The sequence below is a fragment of the Merops nubicus genome, unplaced genomic scaffold (genome assembly GCF_000691845.1).
Source record: "Merops nubicus isolate BGI_N331 unplaced genomic scaffold, ASM69184v1 scaffold16722, whole genome shotgun sequence".
Classification (NCBI taxonomy): Eukaryota; Metazoa; Chordata; class Aves; order Coraciiformes; family Meropidae; genus Merops; species Merops nubicus.
The window spans coordinates 2246-18688 of NW_008594402.1; the positions used below are offsets into that span (position 1 = coordinate 2246).

At 39.0% G+C, this 16443-nt stretch overlaps 1 protein-coding gene across 1 annotated transcript in view; it reads right to left on the reverse strand.

Annotated features, from left to right (window-relative positions):
- The window catches only part of MARCH7 (membrane-associated ring finger (C3HC4) 7, E3 ubiquitin protein ligase), a gene marked incomplete at its 3' end in the record, with an annotated part of 16659 nt that extends 1866 nt beyond the window's left edge, over positions 1 to 14793 (reverse strand). Inside the window, exons 1-7 of the mRNA XM_008935771.1 lie at positions 14629 to 14793; positions 9869 to 10027; positions 8089 to 8260; positions 5666 to 5833; positions 1824 to 2940; positions 1391 to 1560; positions 66 to 175 (exon numbers count right to left, since the gene is read on the reverse strand). Coding sequence (XP_008934019.1) covers positions 66 to 175; positions 1391 to 1560; positions 1824 to 2940; positions 5666 to 5833; positions 8089 to 8260; positions 9869 to 10027; positions 14629 to 14775 — 2043 coding nt within the window. The remainder of the gene's footprint in view (positions 1 to 65; positions 176 to 1390; positions 1561 to 1823; positions 2941 to 5665; positions 5834 to 8088; positions 8261 to 9868; positions 10028 to 14628) is intronic.
- Between the last annotated feature and the right edge of the window lie 1650 nt (positions 14794 to 16443).

Here is a 16443-nt window from a genome sequence, read left to right on the forward strand (position 1 = left end):
CTCCTCTAAAGAGCGCCCTCCCAGCACTTAACCAACACTTACCAAATTAGGCAAAATATACTAACTTGTTCATTTGCACGTGCCCTATAGAGTTCATGAATGTCAAAGTCTTCCAGATTCAGATGCAACTTCTCCTTGCACAGTTCACAAGTTGTTACTGCTTCCAAAGAAGAACCTGGTGGGGAGGGTCAGGGGGAAAGTCAATGTCAATGCAACAACTATAAAACAGGACCCAATTATACAAGCATTACAAACTGTAACTAATTCTTGGCTTTATTTTGCAGAGTGGGGTTAGAAGAAAAGAAAGCCTCTAATATGAATGTACTGTTTGCTACTGTCATAATTTAAATGCTATAGTGTTTATTCTCCATACAGCTCCACGTATTTGCCTCGTGTTCATTCTGGGCACTGTAAACTTCTTACTAAACGTCTGGCACAAAATCACTGCTGGAGCTGTTTGAATTCTACAGTGTAATAATACACATGGAAGTAATAATAACAATACTGGAATAGCCTGAAGTTACTGCGAGAGTAACTTTTTGTCTTTAAGTACGAAGTTTAAAATGAGCTGCTCCATAAGCAGCAAGATAAATCCACAGTGAACTCACATCGTTCATGTCTTAGTTAAACACTACAAATTAATCTCATCCTACTGACAGAGACTTCTAATATATCCCTACTGTGATCTGCGTCCTCAGATACTGAGCAGGAAAGTAAAGAAATGCTAGCATTTTCCTTTGATAAAAAGTATTCCAACAGTTTCGTGCCTTCTATCAAGCCACCTATTTTTAAGTCTTAAAAATACTACAGATAAACTGGTCAGTCCATTTATCACAAAAAATTTGTACAGTGTGCAATTTCTGAAGTGTTTCTTTGAAAAAATTCTATATGCACTCTGAAGTAATTTTTTGAGCAAGTAGTTTTAACTGCTTTGAACAGGAGTTAGCATTTTTTTTTAAAAAAAAAAGACAAATATTTTTAAGTATAGTTACAGCAGAGAAACATTTTTGAATTTTCAAATTTCTATCACTCTGCTACAGTCAGGCTGGCTACAAAACCTGTTAAAACTAGAACCACATGCATGATGAAGGGTGGGGAACAAACTCAATCAATGTAGTGGAGCACCTCTAAAGCCACGCTTCTGCAATGTTATATTATCTAAAATCTTGGTAGACAAACCCAAAAATGTAATTCTCTGAATGACAAATACAGTTCTTGCAACTACTGACATGAGGAGCTGCAGACATACAGTAAGCCTGGAAGTGCTACTTTGTTGTCTGCCCCCAACTGCTTGTTATTTAAATAAATAACTTAATATCAGTAAGATTAATCTTTCTGATAAGCCTTCCAGTGTGACTGGAAGTCCACCTTGGTTTAGATTCTGTTTTACCTGAATTTATCTTGGACTGTAGCCATTTTTTCATACACTCCTGGTGAACATACTGCAGACTTCCAGTGCATTTGCATGGCTCTATTAAAAGGTTGTCAGAACTTGCAGACGACATCTGACAGATTCTGCATAAGTCGCCCTCTTCATCTTCAGAATCTTCTAAAAGCAGGCTGAGTAGGAAGGAATATCAACAAACACTGTGACCCATTTCATGTAAGACTTTTTATAAAAACAATTCCATTCATCAAACTGTTCTCAAACCTTCAAGGATCAAAACAAATTTCTCTACGGACAAAGGTGAGAACACAGGTGACAGAGGACTAAGTGACTGCCTTCTCTGAAGGAAAGTTTCCTTTTAACAACACAATTACAAAAAACCCTCTCATGTCCAGTCAGGTACATTTTATTATCTCAAAAGAAAGTGATGATTTACCTCTCTTTAATCTTCTGGAGTCTTTCTGGATCTCTTGAAGGTGGTATTTTAGACTTGCCACTTTCTTGTCCATCAGACTGATTCCAGCCAGAGGGAATAATATCTACAGTTATCATAAGATTGTCAGACAGACTGCTTCCTAATGTTGGAGGCACTGCAAAGCGAAAGAGAGAACCAGGCAGAATTCCAGTACTTCTCCTACTGTGGGCTGAATCTGGTGGGGAGGCAGTAGCTGTAGGAATACCAGATACTGCAGGTGTTGGTGGTCTGCTAACAGAAGCCCGTGGAGGGCTATCTGATGCTTCAAGAGAGGTCTCCTCACCTGACTCTCTTCTTCTGAAGACATGTTGTGATCTAGCAGATGTATCAGAGGTAGAGATCCTTGCAGATTCATCCCTTCCTTCTCTTCTTCTTCTGGAAAAGAGAGGTGTACATCTGTTCCTCAAAGATGATGATAACCAGGATCCTGTGCTCCTACTTTCAGAGTCTGGTCTGTAACCTTCCCCATCTGAATCAGAGTTATGATTTTGTGAAGTTCCCGATAAACCCCATCTTCGTCTAAGAAAACTAAATCCCTGAGAAGTTTCAGATGTCTGAAATCCTGGGACTTCTGGAGTTGCAGCTCCATTACTGCCTGACAGAGTAGAAGCTTGCACTCTTGGGACAACTGTTGACTCTTCAGAGCCTAAGGATCTTGTATGCAATGAGTCTTGGCTAGATCTTCGAGAAAAAAATGTAGATGACATACTAGATGCTAAACGAGACAGCAGCTGTCTGGTTGTGCGCCTCCCTTCACTGTCAGCTGCAGGCTCGTTCAATGGCCTTTGAGAAGATAAAACCCTTTCAGAACCACTCGAGGAAGGAGCTTCATCTCTAACAGCTGTAAGAGAAAATGCTGGCTGCATGCTCCTCTGGGGGGATTCCAATTCATTTCTCCTTTGTCTTGAAGAATAGCTGGATCTTGAAGAGCTCATGTTAGAGTCTCTGTTGAAAAAAGATGGCTGATGATCAGAAGGCAACTGGCAGTTCATGGACGCATTCAGCCTCAAAGTGCTCAGTGAGTTCTCTTTTGGTCTTGCTCCTTCTGCATATGAAGAGGCAGGCCTGTCTTGAAGATCTGTTGCAGAAAAGCAGAGGAAAATTCTATGACAAGATGTACATTAATTCCTACATTCCAGATGGATAACTTTTAAAAGTGTAAATGCAGAACTTCAGGATTTTACAATCTTTACTCAAAATCGTTTCAGATTTGGCAGGTAGGTTCCAGAAGAACATTTAAGTTAAATTTACTTACCAGAATTCTAATGTTAAACTAAAACCTAGACTGTTTTCAGTCTGATAAATCCATTTGAAATCTAACACCCCCGAAACCTTCAGATTTTCAAGTTATGACTTGCTTTCTTATATGCAAAAATGGAAATTCTGACCATCTGTCAGGATTTACATAAGAACAGCATCTGGATTAAAACCAGCAAACTATATACAATCCTATTTACACCTTAAAGGTCCATTCTGGCTGTAGACTGAGAAAGACAAGTTAATCAAAATATCAGTAATGTAGAAGACACCAGATAACCTGAAACAAATGCACGGCTAAAGCAAAGTATATTGCCCATCTATTAGAACAAGCTACCTTCATTCTTCTCATAAGAACATCAAGAGATGCAGTTACAAACACTAAGTAAAGGTAGCATAAAATTATTGACTTTGGATAACAGAAATTGGATTGTATCTGAATTAGATGTGTATCTTACTATCATGATGTTTTAAACCAAGAATTCAAAAATAAAAATAGTATCATAGAAATGCTGTAATATCACTGCTCCAGTTAAAAAGTTTTATCTAGATACTGCTTTTATCAAAGAAATGCAACAATTAAGTTGATATTTTCAGCTATGCAACTGGCTTAAGCACAATCTGATTTAACTATTCTGGATGAGTGATCTCACCTGCCCTTGCAATTACCTTGACCTATATAGTAGGTTAGGTAACTGCTACATTGTTGTGTCCTCCCCTGCTTTTTAAGTGTACATTTGATCCCCCAATGCTTCCCAGTGGCCTGCAGGTAGAGGGAGATTATTCTGCTTCTCTACTCCAGTCTGGCGAGACCACACCTGCAGTATTGCCTCCAGCTCTAGAGTATTCAAGGCAGGAAACACACGGACCTGTTGGAGCACGTCCAAAGGAGGGCCAAAGAAATGATCAGAGGGACAGAACAGCTCTGCTCTAAGGAAAGCACGAGCTGGAGTGGTCCAGAGTAGAGAAGGCATCAGGGAGACCTTACTGGGGTCTTTCATATATAAAGGGGGCTTATATAAGAAAGCTGGGGGATAGACCTTTTAACAGGGCCTGTTGTGACAGGACAAGGTGTGATGGTTTTGAACTAAAAGGGGAGATTTAGATAGCAAACATTTTTTACAGTGACTGTGGTGAAAAACTGGCCCTGGTTGCCCAGAGGTCATAGAAGCTCCATCCCTGGAACCATTCCAGGTGAGGTTGGCCAGGGCTATGAGCAACCTGCTCTAGCTGGAGATATCCCTGCTCCCTGAAGCAGTGGTTGGACCATATGAGCTTTAAAGGTCCCTTCCAATCCAAACCATCCTGTGAGTCTTATAAGCACACCTTCTGTAAATACTGTGGAAGTACCTCAACACACTGAGAATTCTACTGTAGCTGAACTGTAGATAACATTACAGGAAGCAGCTGAAGAGGCTAACATCAACTAGTCTCCTCTCAAAAATGGCGAGATTTGAAGGACAAGGTGGGGGAAGAGGGAGAAAGATGAAGTAGCTGCATCTTGCTAACTTCATACGAACGGACGTTCCTTTAATATTTCACCTACTTAAAAAGCATAGGTAGATTAAAGGAGGAGGCAGATTCTAACTAAAGTAACATCTGCACAGATGCCAAGCATCTGCCATATGGTTTCAACTGCACAGCAGGGTACACAGTTGGGAGCTATTTTTGTAGCACTTACCAGTTGCACTACTGCTAGAAATGTAGAACGGACAGCACAAAGCAAGGCTGCCCACCCATCCGTTTCTCCCCGGGGGGTCTACCAGATGGGAGTAAACTCCAACTGTCATCAAGAAATGTAGTGTAGATGACTTTAACACATATTCTTCTGCTAAGGCAAGACCGCAGGATGAAATCTGGAACTAGGTGTAGTTTTTTTTTTTTTCTGCTCACCCTCTATGCTTGCAAAAATAGTAATGATCTTTTAACAAAACATCTGCATTATAAAATACCACTAATGCATCTGCAAAAGGTGGCAGTTCAAGACCGATTATGAGCTTCCCCCTACACAGCTGTAACAAGCCACCCTCTGAACAGATAGTGAAAACGAGAGAGCACAAGTCCATTGTAATCCTAGCAGTTACCATGGAAAAAAATCTCTCCTGTCATGTAAAATACGTATTTATTCATTTTTATTTTCAGTGGTCTATCAGTTTATCCTAACAACCACTCGAGAAACCAAACAGAAGAGATAATACAATATGGGCCCTTCATGAAAATACTTTCCCCAAGTCAAATGAACATTATTTTGTTTCCCATACTTAAATATGAAGAGATCTTAAGATGAACAAGAAGAAAAGAGGCTTACTGACTGCACACAGATACAGTGTCAAACACCGACATGATTTCCTTACGACTGAGACCATTCACCTATCCTTTGACACTTTAGTGAATGCATAGAAAGTAGCCAACCAACTTCATTTAAAAGGATACCTTAAAAACATCCTTTGGCTTTTTGTTTTGAAGAAAATATCGAAAGAACATGTGAAGAAACTAACAGGCATGCAGCCCATGGGTTTACAATCTTTCAGTTGTACAATACCTACATGTTGAAGAGGAAAAGTCACTGTTTCTGTAGCTGTGATCCACCAGGTTATTAACAGACAGATCTGCTCTTCTTTCTAATTCTCTTCGTTCTCTCACCAGCTCAGTTCCAAGGGAGCCAAGCATCACTGATGAAGATCTAGGAATCCTACTGTACTTCCAGGAGGAATCTAGAAAGGAAAAGTAAATAAGTATCCTGGTTTTGTAGTAATTTAAAGATCTATTACATCCGGTACTTACGCATGCATTCTGGTTTTACCATATCAAGGGCAAGTTTAACAATACCACTAAGCTGATCAAGCGGCCTGTTGCCAACAAGGCCAAGAGTAAGCAGCACTGCTGATGCTGGCACTCAAATCTTGCATTTAGTTCTGAAATCTAAACTGGAAAAAGTAATAATACTTTTGTGAAGAGTCAGACCCATTAACACTCATACAGGACAGAAGGAGGAAGATAAACAGTACTGTGCTTTCTAATGGCAGCTAGTTATTAACTAGGCTCCACAACATGGCAAAACAGCAGCTTGAGACTTAGCAAATGCTGCCATTCTAATGATGTTTCTTAAATGCTTCTAAAATTAATTTTCCAAAAGACAGCTGAAGCTTAAATGCAGCTCAGACACAACTTTAAGAACGACTAATACCGTTCTTGCTCTTATTGCAGAGTAAAATACTTCAGTTTAAAGAGAGATCTTAGTTTTTGCAAATAGCTTCAACAACTAAATAGGGAACTGCACATACTTCAGCTGTGAACAAAACTCGTTCCAAAAAAGTGATCTTCAGTGGCTCTGAAAAATACACTGATTTTGGTTTACTGCTAAACTTACAAACCTAAGTTTGAGCATTGTGCTGGATTTGGCTGGGACAGAGCTCATTTTCTTCTTAGTAGTTGGTAGGGGGCTGTGTTTTGGGGTTGCGCTGAAAACAGTACTGGTGACACAGGGATGTTTTAGTTACTGCTGAGCAGTGCTTACACAGTCAAGGCCTTTTCTGCTTCTCGTACCACCACACCAGCAACCTGGTCAGGGGTGCAGAGAGAGCTGGGAGGGGACATGGCCAGGATAGCCAACCCCAACTGACCAAAGGGATATCCCAGAACATACAGCATCATGCTCAGCATATAAAGCTGGTCAAAAGAGGAGGGGACACACACACGACATTCAGAGTTCAGGGACCTGTCTTCCCAAGTCACCATGGCGCGTAATGGAGCCCCGCTTTGCTGAAGATGGCGGAACACCTGCCTGCTGATGGGAAAACTCCCCGTTTTTCTTTGCTTGCATGTTTTCTTTTGCTTTACTTAAACTGCCTTTATCATAACCCACAAGTTTCCTCACTTCTACTCTTCTGATTCTCCCCATCCCACCAGGGGGACAGAGTGAGTTGCTGCGTGGGGCTTAATTGCCAGCTGGGGTTAAACCAAAACACAACGTGATGACCAACCAATCTAGAAAAGATCAGGCTAGATGAAGCTCTCAGTAGCTTGATCTAGTTGGAGATGTCCCTGCTTATGGCAGGGGGGTTGGACTAGATGACTTTTGGAGGTCCCTTCCAGCCCAGACATTCTATGATCCTATGAAAAGCAAAGACAGATAGTCCTACACCATAATGAGAAATGTTACTGGTGATCGTTTATTAACTATTTGGACAGCTGTGTGGTTCCATAAGGAGATACAAAAAGAACATTGATCCACACGTACAAGGGTCATCTGAATGGATCTAATCGTCTGTTTCAAAACACTCTAGAAATATTTTCAGTATAGAAGGTTTTGAATGTTATTTCCTGACCTTTAAACTTTTGTTAGCGTACTGCTTAATTTATATGTATCCAAGTATCATATCCCAAACTTATTTACAGATTTAATGAAAACTTCAGGTTTCCCTGAGAAAGCTCCTAGCATAGAATATTTCTTTTGGCCTGGTCTATAGACTGAGTTTAGGGCCTGCTAAAAAAGAACTTTCTTCCTTGACCCCTAACAAGAGTGCTCTAACCAGCCATGACACTGTATTTCTTGGAACACATAACTATGTAAGGTAAAGACTTCCTTTCTGCTGTCCCTGGCACATTAAGTTTACAAACAATCTGACTCATGAAATGACAGCAGCTGCATTCATGCTTTCCTTGAAATCTTAACCAATTAAGACATATTTGAGCCATGAAGTTCAGCTTTACTGCAAGTGGAGTATGTACAGGCAGTAACTGTGAAATGACATGAGTACAGGTTTTTCAGAAGACCACGTTAACAGCATTCTCAGCACTCTGGATACTGTTACCCATGTGAACACACCTTTTCTTAGGCACAGATGTTTAATACTTAAGAATAATAGAAGCATAATATGTCAAAGCAAGCCTTTTAAAACTTGATAAAGCCTGATCTTACTATTCAGACAGTTTTCATTTAACTCAGCTCTAGCAATCAACCTCTCACCTGAAAAGGCAGTCAAGCCATTACTTCTCACAGAAGAGGTAGATGTACAAGATAGCTTAGGTCTCTTTGAATCACTATCTCGCTGCTGGCTATGCAGTCTTGAGTAAGCTCCCTGAGTTCTCTCAGACTCACCATAACACCCAGATGTGAAATGAGAGGAGGAAGATGTAGACTGAAATTACATTAAAAAAAATAAAATTACACACATAATATTTCAGATGTACTTCCATTGAACAAAAGTGTACATAACTTAAGACTCACAAAAAATGGCAAACGGTAACTTTAAGATGCAAAGCCTTTTTACTTAAAAATAATGTAGGATTTACACTTGTGCTCTTGATCAGTATTTCCAGGTTTATTCAAAACAATCCTACCAACAAAAGCCAGTTTCCATTACAATCAGCATTATTTTTCCTTTATAGATGTGGCTTACAGAGGACAAAAAAAAATATTCCTGACTTGTAAGATGCTATCAATGTGATCAAACAGATGTCCAAGGAAACAATTTTGCCATCCAGAAGTGGAAAAAATTGATCAGCTTCATTATTTTATTTAATAGTTCAACCAATCTATGTTAATTTTTAACAACCTAAAATATACTTAGCTAAGGAGTCAGCTCTAGCTTCCAATAAGCTGTTAAGACCAGATACATTTTTATTATATTAAGCTCAGGCGCAACTGACACAATTCAGAGTAAAGAAAAGGTACAAAACAATTTCTGCAGTGTACAGCACTGAAATAAGCCTTCATAAACTAATGCTAAAAAAAAGGAAATGGGATAAACTATAAAACTGTTAGTCTGGTTATGTGCAGCCAAGGCACACTCCTCCTATTTGAATTTTTTTTTTCCTTTAAACGTAAAAAACTTTAGCTCAATCCAAAAGGTCAGTTGTGCTGTTTGTCCTCTCAGAAACTATCTGCAGCCAAGATCCTTAAAGGATCAACCAAATTACAGTAGATGTTATAGCTGCCTTTTGTTTTTCACTGAGCTAATGCCACTACCTTCTACTCTTCACATCTAAAAAGTATCAAGTATTTCTCTTACCCCGTCATAAAAGACAGATGGGGAGACACAGATACTAACATACCAAAGTACTAACCCCAGTTAATTTCCTTCATGAATAATCTGTTTAACATATAACTTATCTTTTAATCATTTGCTCTTTGATAAGTGGAAGTTTTAGTGTTTCCTGCATTGTTCAGTTGCTGTTATGGCCTGAGCCTTGGGTCTCAGTCAGGTGACAGTTCAGCCTCCATGTTATTTCACAGTATGCTGTAAGCAGCACCTAAGTAAGCACACTCAGACCATTAATTGCTCCTCCGCAATTAAGTTTTCTAGCACAGGTCTCCAAAACCATCAACTTTGTGTTAACTCACAAAACTGATACCATCAAAAAAACAGCCTCCCCCTAGGAATACCTGCTGGAACAAGCTATGTATAAACAATATTAAATTTGCCATCTGTAGGACTATAACGTGAGACTGTAATCACCCCCTCCTTTGTTCTTCTTAAGTGGATACTTGCAGAGCCAATCTCACATCAAATTTATTCCTTAACTATTAGTAAAACTAATATATGTTATTATTTTAATCCTCTGAACAATTTCTTAACATTGCTATCTTCTTGCTTTCCCTCCATCTTGACTTACTATGATCTACTTATCTAGAAACATTACAGTGAGCCCCTGCTAGCAGCCTTTCAGATTGGGAAGGCTAAAGATCCTGGGTGGTGTGTTGTTTGGTTGTGGTTTTTTAAATATTACACATTAACAATTCTCACCAATCTGCTCCTGCTTCCCAAAAATCTTCCAGAATGTGGATGATCGAGTGTCCCTGAGTAGCGAGTTGGAGAGGACGTTGTAAGCTTCCAAGGAGTTTCGTGGGTGTCTCTTTCTCCAATTCCCCAGTCTCTACTGGAACTATTCAATACACTGGATTCCTGAAGAACAACATGCTTATCATATACATCTTGTAACTCAAAATGAACTCAGTATCTCATCTGAATATTGAAAATATGGGGAAGTGGAGGTACTAAAAAATCTGGAAACCTTTCATGAGAAACCTCAAGGGATACCCAAGAAGAAATGAAACAGGCTTAAGAGAGAAACCTAAGCAAAAGAGAAGATTTTTCCAATTACTTTCCAAGAATGATCAGCTCCTTTATCTGTCCTCTCAGTTGACTGTGCACAATAAAAAGCTGAAGTGTAAGGCTTTTGAGGCACTACCCCAACTTAGAGAGAGTCCAACAACAGGGTAGAATTAAGAACCTCACTTTCAAGTGTTAAGTAAAAAAAACCCCATACATATATATATATACAAAGAGACTCCATGGCAGCAAAAATGCCACAGCAAAAGTGGCTCTTCAGCCACTGAATCAAGCCACTCATCTTGTCCTGGTTGTCAGTTTTAAAAGAGAAAAGAGTGTGTGCAAGGAGGGGGAGGGAAGAAGAAAAGCCCTGTTTTGGGCCTACTAACAGGTAATTATTTTAAATCAGGAGCATGATCTGTCCTATTAAAATAGGTGGGACACCAAATGTAAGCTATGTCATAAAGCTATTATTCAGAAAAAAAATAAAAGAAAAAAGAAAAAAAACCCCACACCAACCACACCACTACAAATTAGAGTATCTTCTCTTAGTCTTAAATACTTTCATCTACCACTGCTTAAGTTATTTTATTTCTCTGTAGCCTATTCCAATAATCCATCCGTGTGCTATTTGTAGGGAAGGCTTGCATATTAGGTATTATTAATTATTAGTCCAAATTATTCTTGCAAACGCTCCTACTATTAATTCCAATTACATTTAATTCAAAAAATATTTCCATTTTTGAATTAATAATTGAAACTTTTGTGTCTCTGTTTCTCTAAATCACTAACATTGAAGACCACCATAAAACAGAAAACAGCACTGGGTACAAAACCATTTTGGGCTTAAGCAATAATGTAAATATTTTAGTAGCCATTTCAGGCACAGAGCAATGATAGTGACTCCCACAGCCTGATCTGCATAACAAATTACGACTGCTTGGCAGAACAGCCATGTAGACCAAGACTTCTGTTGCACTACCTCAGAACAAACTGCTCAATTTATTTGAAGTCTGATGTCTGCAGGGCAATGACTGTAGCTGTTCTTTTTTGTGTTTTCTCTTCCACAATACTCAGGAATGCTAATCTTTATGTTGGCTACACAGGCAAGTTTCTAATAATGAAACTGAAAAACATTTTACATATAAATATTTATCTTTGAAACAATCTAAGGGATGAGGCTCTACACTACTAGTTTCACTGAATTTCAATGAATTTGGTAATAAAGACACTGCAATATAATCTGCATCTTAATCTTAAAAATAATCACTGAAATTAGTAAAATTACTAGAAACAACAGAAATCCAACCATTTTATTACAGCTAAGCAGAGTCTGTAAGTGATTATTTGTCCATCCTCTTTCTATAAACTATCAGTACTACAACTGCAGTAGTTTGTCACTACTTCTTACAAGTTGTAGTATTACGATTTAAAGAGTTGAAGAAATACTCATGCTCATCTCACAATCAAAATTAAACCTGAAAATAAAATGACATCCAGTAAGTTTTCTTATATTTCAGTCTCAGCAGGATTCGTTAGGTTTCTAAGTTTTTTTCAGATATGAATAATCTGCCCATCGGCACAAGTCTACACAACTTTAAAATAAAAATAAAGCTCTCTTAAAATGTTCCTAACATGAGCCATCTATGCAGACTTAACCTGCCTGGAAATATGTGCTCTCCTTTTCCTCCAGCTATTAGATTTTGAGTATTTATTTGAGAATTTAATCTTAAACGTCTAGATCACTACAGTGAAGACCTTAACCCAAGAGGAAGGCTCACACTGGCACAGTGCCAAAAGCAAGTTCATGGAACTCCATCATCTACCATTCTAATGCAAACACAGCTTTTGGTAACTGTGGCATCTCTGCGCTGTGCTCATTTCTTTGAAAGGTATCCCCAGGCCAAACTAGAAAGAAAAGAAGCAACATATGGGGTATCCAAAAAGTGCTTAAGACAAGGCTTTAAGGGAAAGCAGATGATCAGGAATGATGTCAGGAAAGCTCAATCTAATTGCTGTATCTGAAATGAAAAAAACAAGTCTCAGTTTGCTTTCTTCCTTCAGCTTAAGACTATTCAACATCTTTTGCCAGAATTTAACAACTAAAGTATTACACAAAGTATTCTCGTTTTGGTGTCTACTCCCAGTAGCAGAAAAATTATGAGGAAGAAAACATTCAAAACAATTTTATACATTATACCTGACCCTATCACCATTATAACAAAAACAAACCAAAAAAAGCCAAAACCCAAACTTCCACTTCATTTCTTACCAAATGGTTAATGATGTCGTATCATCAAGCATATTATATAAAAAGTAATGTAATGGTATGAGGAAAAAAAAAGAAGTCACCTAGAAACAACGCTATATGACAGGTTTATGATTAACCTGCTTACTATGCCTCCTTAGATGAGCAGAGGCTATCACCTAGACTGAACTCAAAAGTGTAATAAATGTAAGAATTAATACCTATATGAAAAAGAAAAAGGGAAAGGGAAGGAGAACAAACCCACCAGAGAGAAATCTTCTGTTGTTTTTTTTTTGGTTTTTTTTTAACTCTCAAAAACTTTTTTTTTTTAACTATCAAAACCAAACACTCAAAGTTTGACTGCTCTGCCTCCAAAAGTTTTTATTTAAGCTATAGTCAAGTATGGTCTCTAGCTGTAGAAATGACTTTGTATTTAAAAAGCAAAGTCCCCAAGTTCTCTTTCCTCTATACACCCAAAGCACTACATTTTCTTATTCTAAATGACAAATCTTTTTAAATCACTTGGAACTGAAGCAGCTCTTAATATTTTAAGATAGGCTTCTCAACTGATGAAGAAAGTGGAAAGGCCTGGCCATTTCATTTCTATCTGACTGGACTTAATCTTATTTAGACTATTTGTTTCTTCTTGCTCCAGCCACTTGTAAATTTGCTCCTGCCAGCTCTGTAAGTACCAAAGGTTAGTCAAGAGAGTGAGGCTCCCTATGCTTTTATCACTAAGCACTAGTCTTGTGTAACATGCTGTCAGACTACCATCAATGAACTGGGATGTAAAGGGATGCAGCTTTACCTTCTGGACAATTATTTGCCCCTTAATTTGAAAGTGTTATAAACATCACACCCCAGACAGAAGCACTTCGCTTCTGATAGTCGAATGTTTCTAGGGAACAGTCAAAAGACAATAGGCAGTGTAGAGAACAAACCGCAGGTCAGGTAATAACCAAAATAATGTGTATAATAAATCTCATGTTGTGATTTCTCAACAGCGGTAACACATCTAACGTCACGGCACCACTTCAGGCCAAGATGCATCCTCTGATCGACAGCTGTCAGTGTGATACGTAGACTGTGTGGCTCCACAAATCCCACACAGAAAATAATACCACCTGACTTGGTTTTGATGAGCAGACAGACAGTGAAAATTGTGTAGGAATCCAACAAGGAAAAACAGCTGAAGGCTACTGTTAGACACCCCCTATAGCCTAGATTTTAACAATCATGCGCATGCTAGATATGGCAAAACAAGATACGTGTGCATGTAACTGAGCTAAAAATAATGAACACACTATTACTTGTAAAACTGTTTCTGGAAAGGGCATTATTATATAATATTAATAAAACGTCCCAGATAGCTTGTCAGCAGGGACCAAATTCACAACCATTTTATCAAAAAATATGAACAATGAAATTACAAAAATTTAATTCTGTGATTAAGAGACCAAGATGGTCTTATATTTCTGGGCCCAAAATTGACATGAGAACTGCTGACAGAAGCAGAAACAAAATAATAAGAGAACTGAGCCAAACAGCCATCTGTTCCTTCTAAGCACCCAAAATAATTTCTGTAATGCTTCTCATAATATTCCTTCAAAGTTAAAGTACCTGCAAGCCTTTAACTTCTTACTCTTGAGCATGGCTCCCCAAACCCACAAAAGCAATTTGGTGCAGTGTAAAATTTTGTGTCAGGCAGCAGAAGCACAGTCCCATCTGCAGCACAGAGCCCAGCTGCCTGCACACACTGGCAGGGGCACCGCGCGGGTGCTGCAGGGCAGTACAGCCTCCTGGCAGCGCGTGAACGGCAACGCCCGCCCGCGCCTGGGGCGTCAGCCCCACGTCAAAATTCAAACCCACCTCCATTTACCCAGGCCTAAGACTGCAGTGACTAGTGCCCAGGCAGACCCATGGCATCAGGATGCCCTTAATTCACAGACAAGCTGATTTCTAAAGGTGTAGACAAAAGCAGGTAAAGATGGCAAACCTAGAGCAACCAGTTCAGACTGCAGAATACTGTCATTGGCCTGGTTATTAAATACTTGCATTTGAGAATACTTCTTGGGGTTTTTTGTTTGTTCACAAATCCGAGGGCCCAGGCGGGACTTTTTTTTGGTCTGGGGTTTAGGGTTTTCCTTGGTGAAAAGACAGGCATTAAATTAATCCATATTTTACATAAAGAGACAAAACACATTACCTGGTATCCAGATTCTAATCTCCGAGAAGATTCTCTTGCACTATATGCACCAGCTAAACTGCTTCCAGTCAGTGTTCTAGATCCTAGTGAAGAGCTTGAGGCCTGAACAGATATCCTTCGAGGAATTCTTGAGGGTTTTGACTCCATTCTTTTTATCCTGTATAAGGACACACTAATTACTTTTTTTTTTTTAGAAGCATGGACCTACGTGCAAAATACGTGCAAGTCATTCCAAGTTTCAAAATATGAGTCATAAATACAAGTATTTACACAGTACTTTGCTCTGACTGTTCATCAGTAAGACAGATAAATGTGTTCTTACCCTAGTTCTCATAGCTTCCTTACATCTCTTCCCATTCCACGTTATAAAACTAGAAACATAGTCCCTTTTGCTACTCTTATGTTAAAATATATTACTGCTATTGTGTTACAAGGAGGACGCCCTGAAGAACTCTGCAGCACTAGTATTAACATGAAACAAGCCAGGAATCTGGGAAGCCGTCTTCAGCCCCCTCCTCCTCCCCCTGGCCCCGACTGCATCTCAGAACTTGAGGAAACTATACTCAGACTTATTCTTCAGGGTCAGAACTATAAAAGCTCACCCTTCTGTGAAAAAAATACATTTGCAGTCCACCTGACTCAAAGAAACATTTAACATCTCCAAAGACGACTCCCATGAAAATTAACGTATGCAAAAAAAGAGCACATGCTGTCCCACTGGTACACACACATTTAACCTTGAGTCAATGAGAGTTCATTTGCTGTTCTGGTATTTCCATACATCTCAAAGGAAACGCTAGTGCCTTTTCTGCATGAGAAGAGATCCTGCAGTCATTCCTGTCCTTGAAACGATATCTTGACTTAAGAATATCTTGCTCAAGAACTCCAGATAGCTAGCTAACTGGTTTGCCAACATTCCCAGATTCTTGTTCCTCAAGATGGTACAAACAACACTCAGCCCACAAAAGGCAGCCCTTAAATAAAAAAATTCAAGAGAACTGTAGTACCCTCAGCAGTGTGGAGAGTAGCATCATAACCAATAATTCTAAAACAGATGGTAAAAAGCACCATTAGTAAAAGGCGATTTGCAGAAGTGGTCCAATCTGATTTATTTAACGACTTTTAATTCTGGCCTAACCTTCTGATAACGAGAATAATTATATCAGAAAAAATTTACCAATCAGTGAAGCACATTTTTCCACACACTGGCCACTCTCATCAGTAACACAGCTGTGAAAAGCTGCTGCACTGATTCTGAGGGACCTCGTGTCTGGCTGCAGTTTCAGGCCGAGTTCACAGACTTCGGACTTTTTATCTCAGCTCAAAAGTCATGCCACATCACATGTTCAACCTAGTAAAAGCTATTTTATACAGAACTCCACTGATCAATCAGTTGGACAGCTGAGGTTAATCTCCTTAATGAGAGTTTTTCAAACCCTGTCCTGGTGCACATTCCGTTGCTAGTTTTACACCACATCACATGGAGCAGCCTAAATGTTTAATCTTGCAAGTGTGACTTTTTAAAAATTTTTATTTGGAAAAAAAAAAATTTATAACATAAAGAATAACAAGTTTAAGTGAATGTTTACACTCGTGTACAAAAGACGTACTGGGTTGTATTATGGAGAAGCACATTAGCTTCTAGATCACACTTCAGACATTAGCAACCCATTCGCTTTTGCCAGAGACACGAGCAGTGAAACAGATCAGAAATTCTCACCTGCCTAACTGGATCAGGAATCTGAAACCAGGACTTCATTAAATTTCCCAGATCACATTGAAACCCTAGGTAAACACCAAGCAACTGTATGCAGT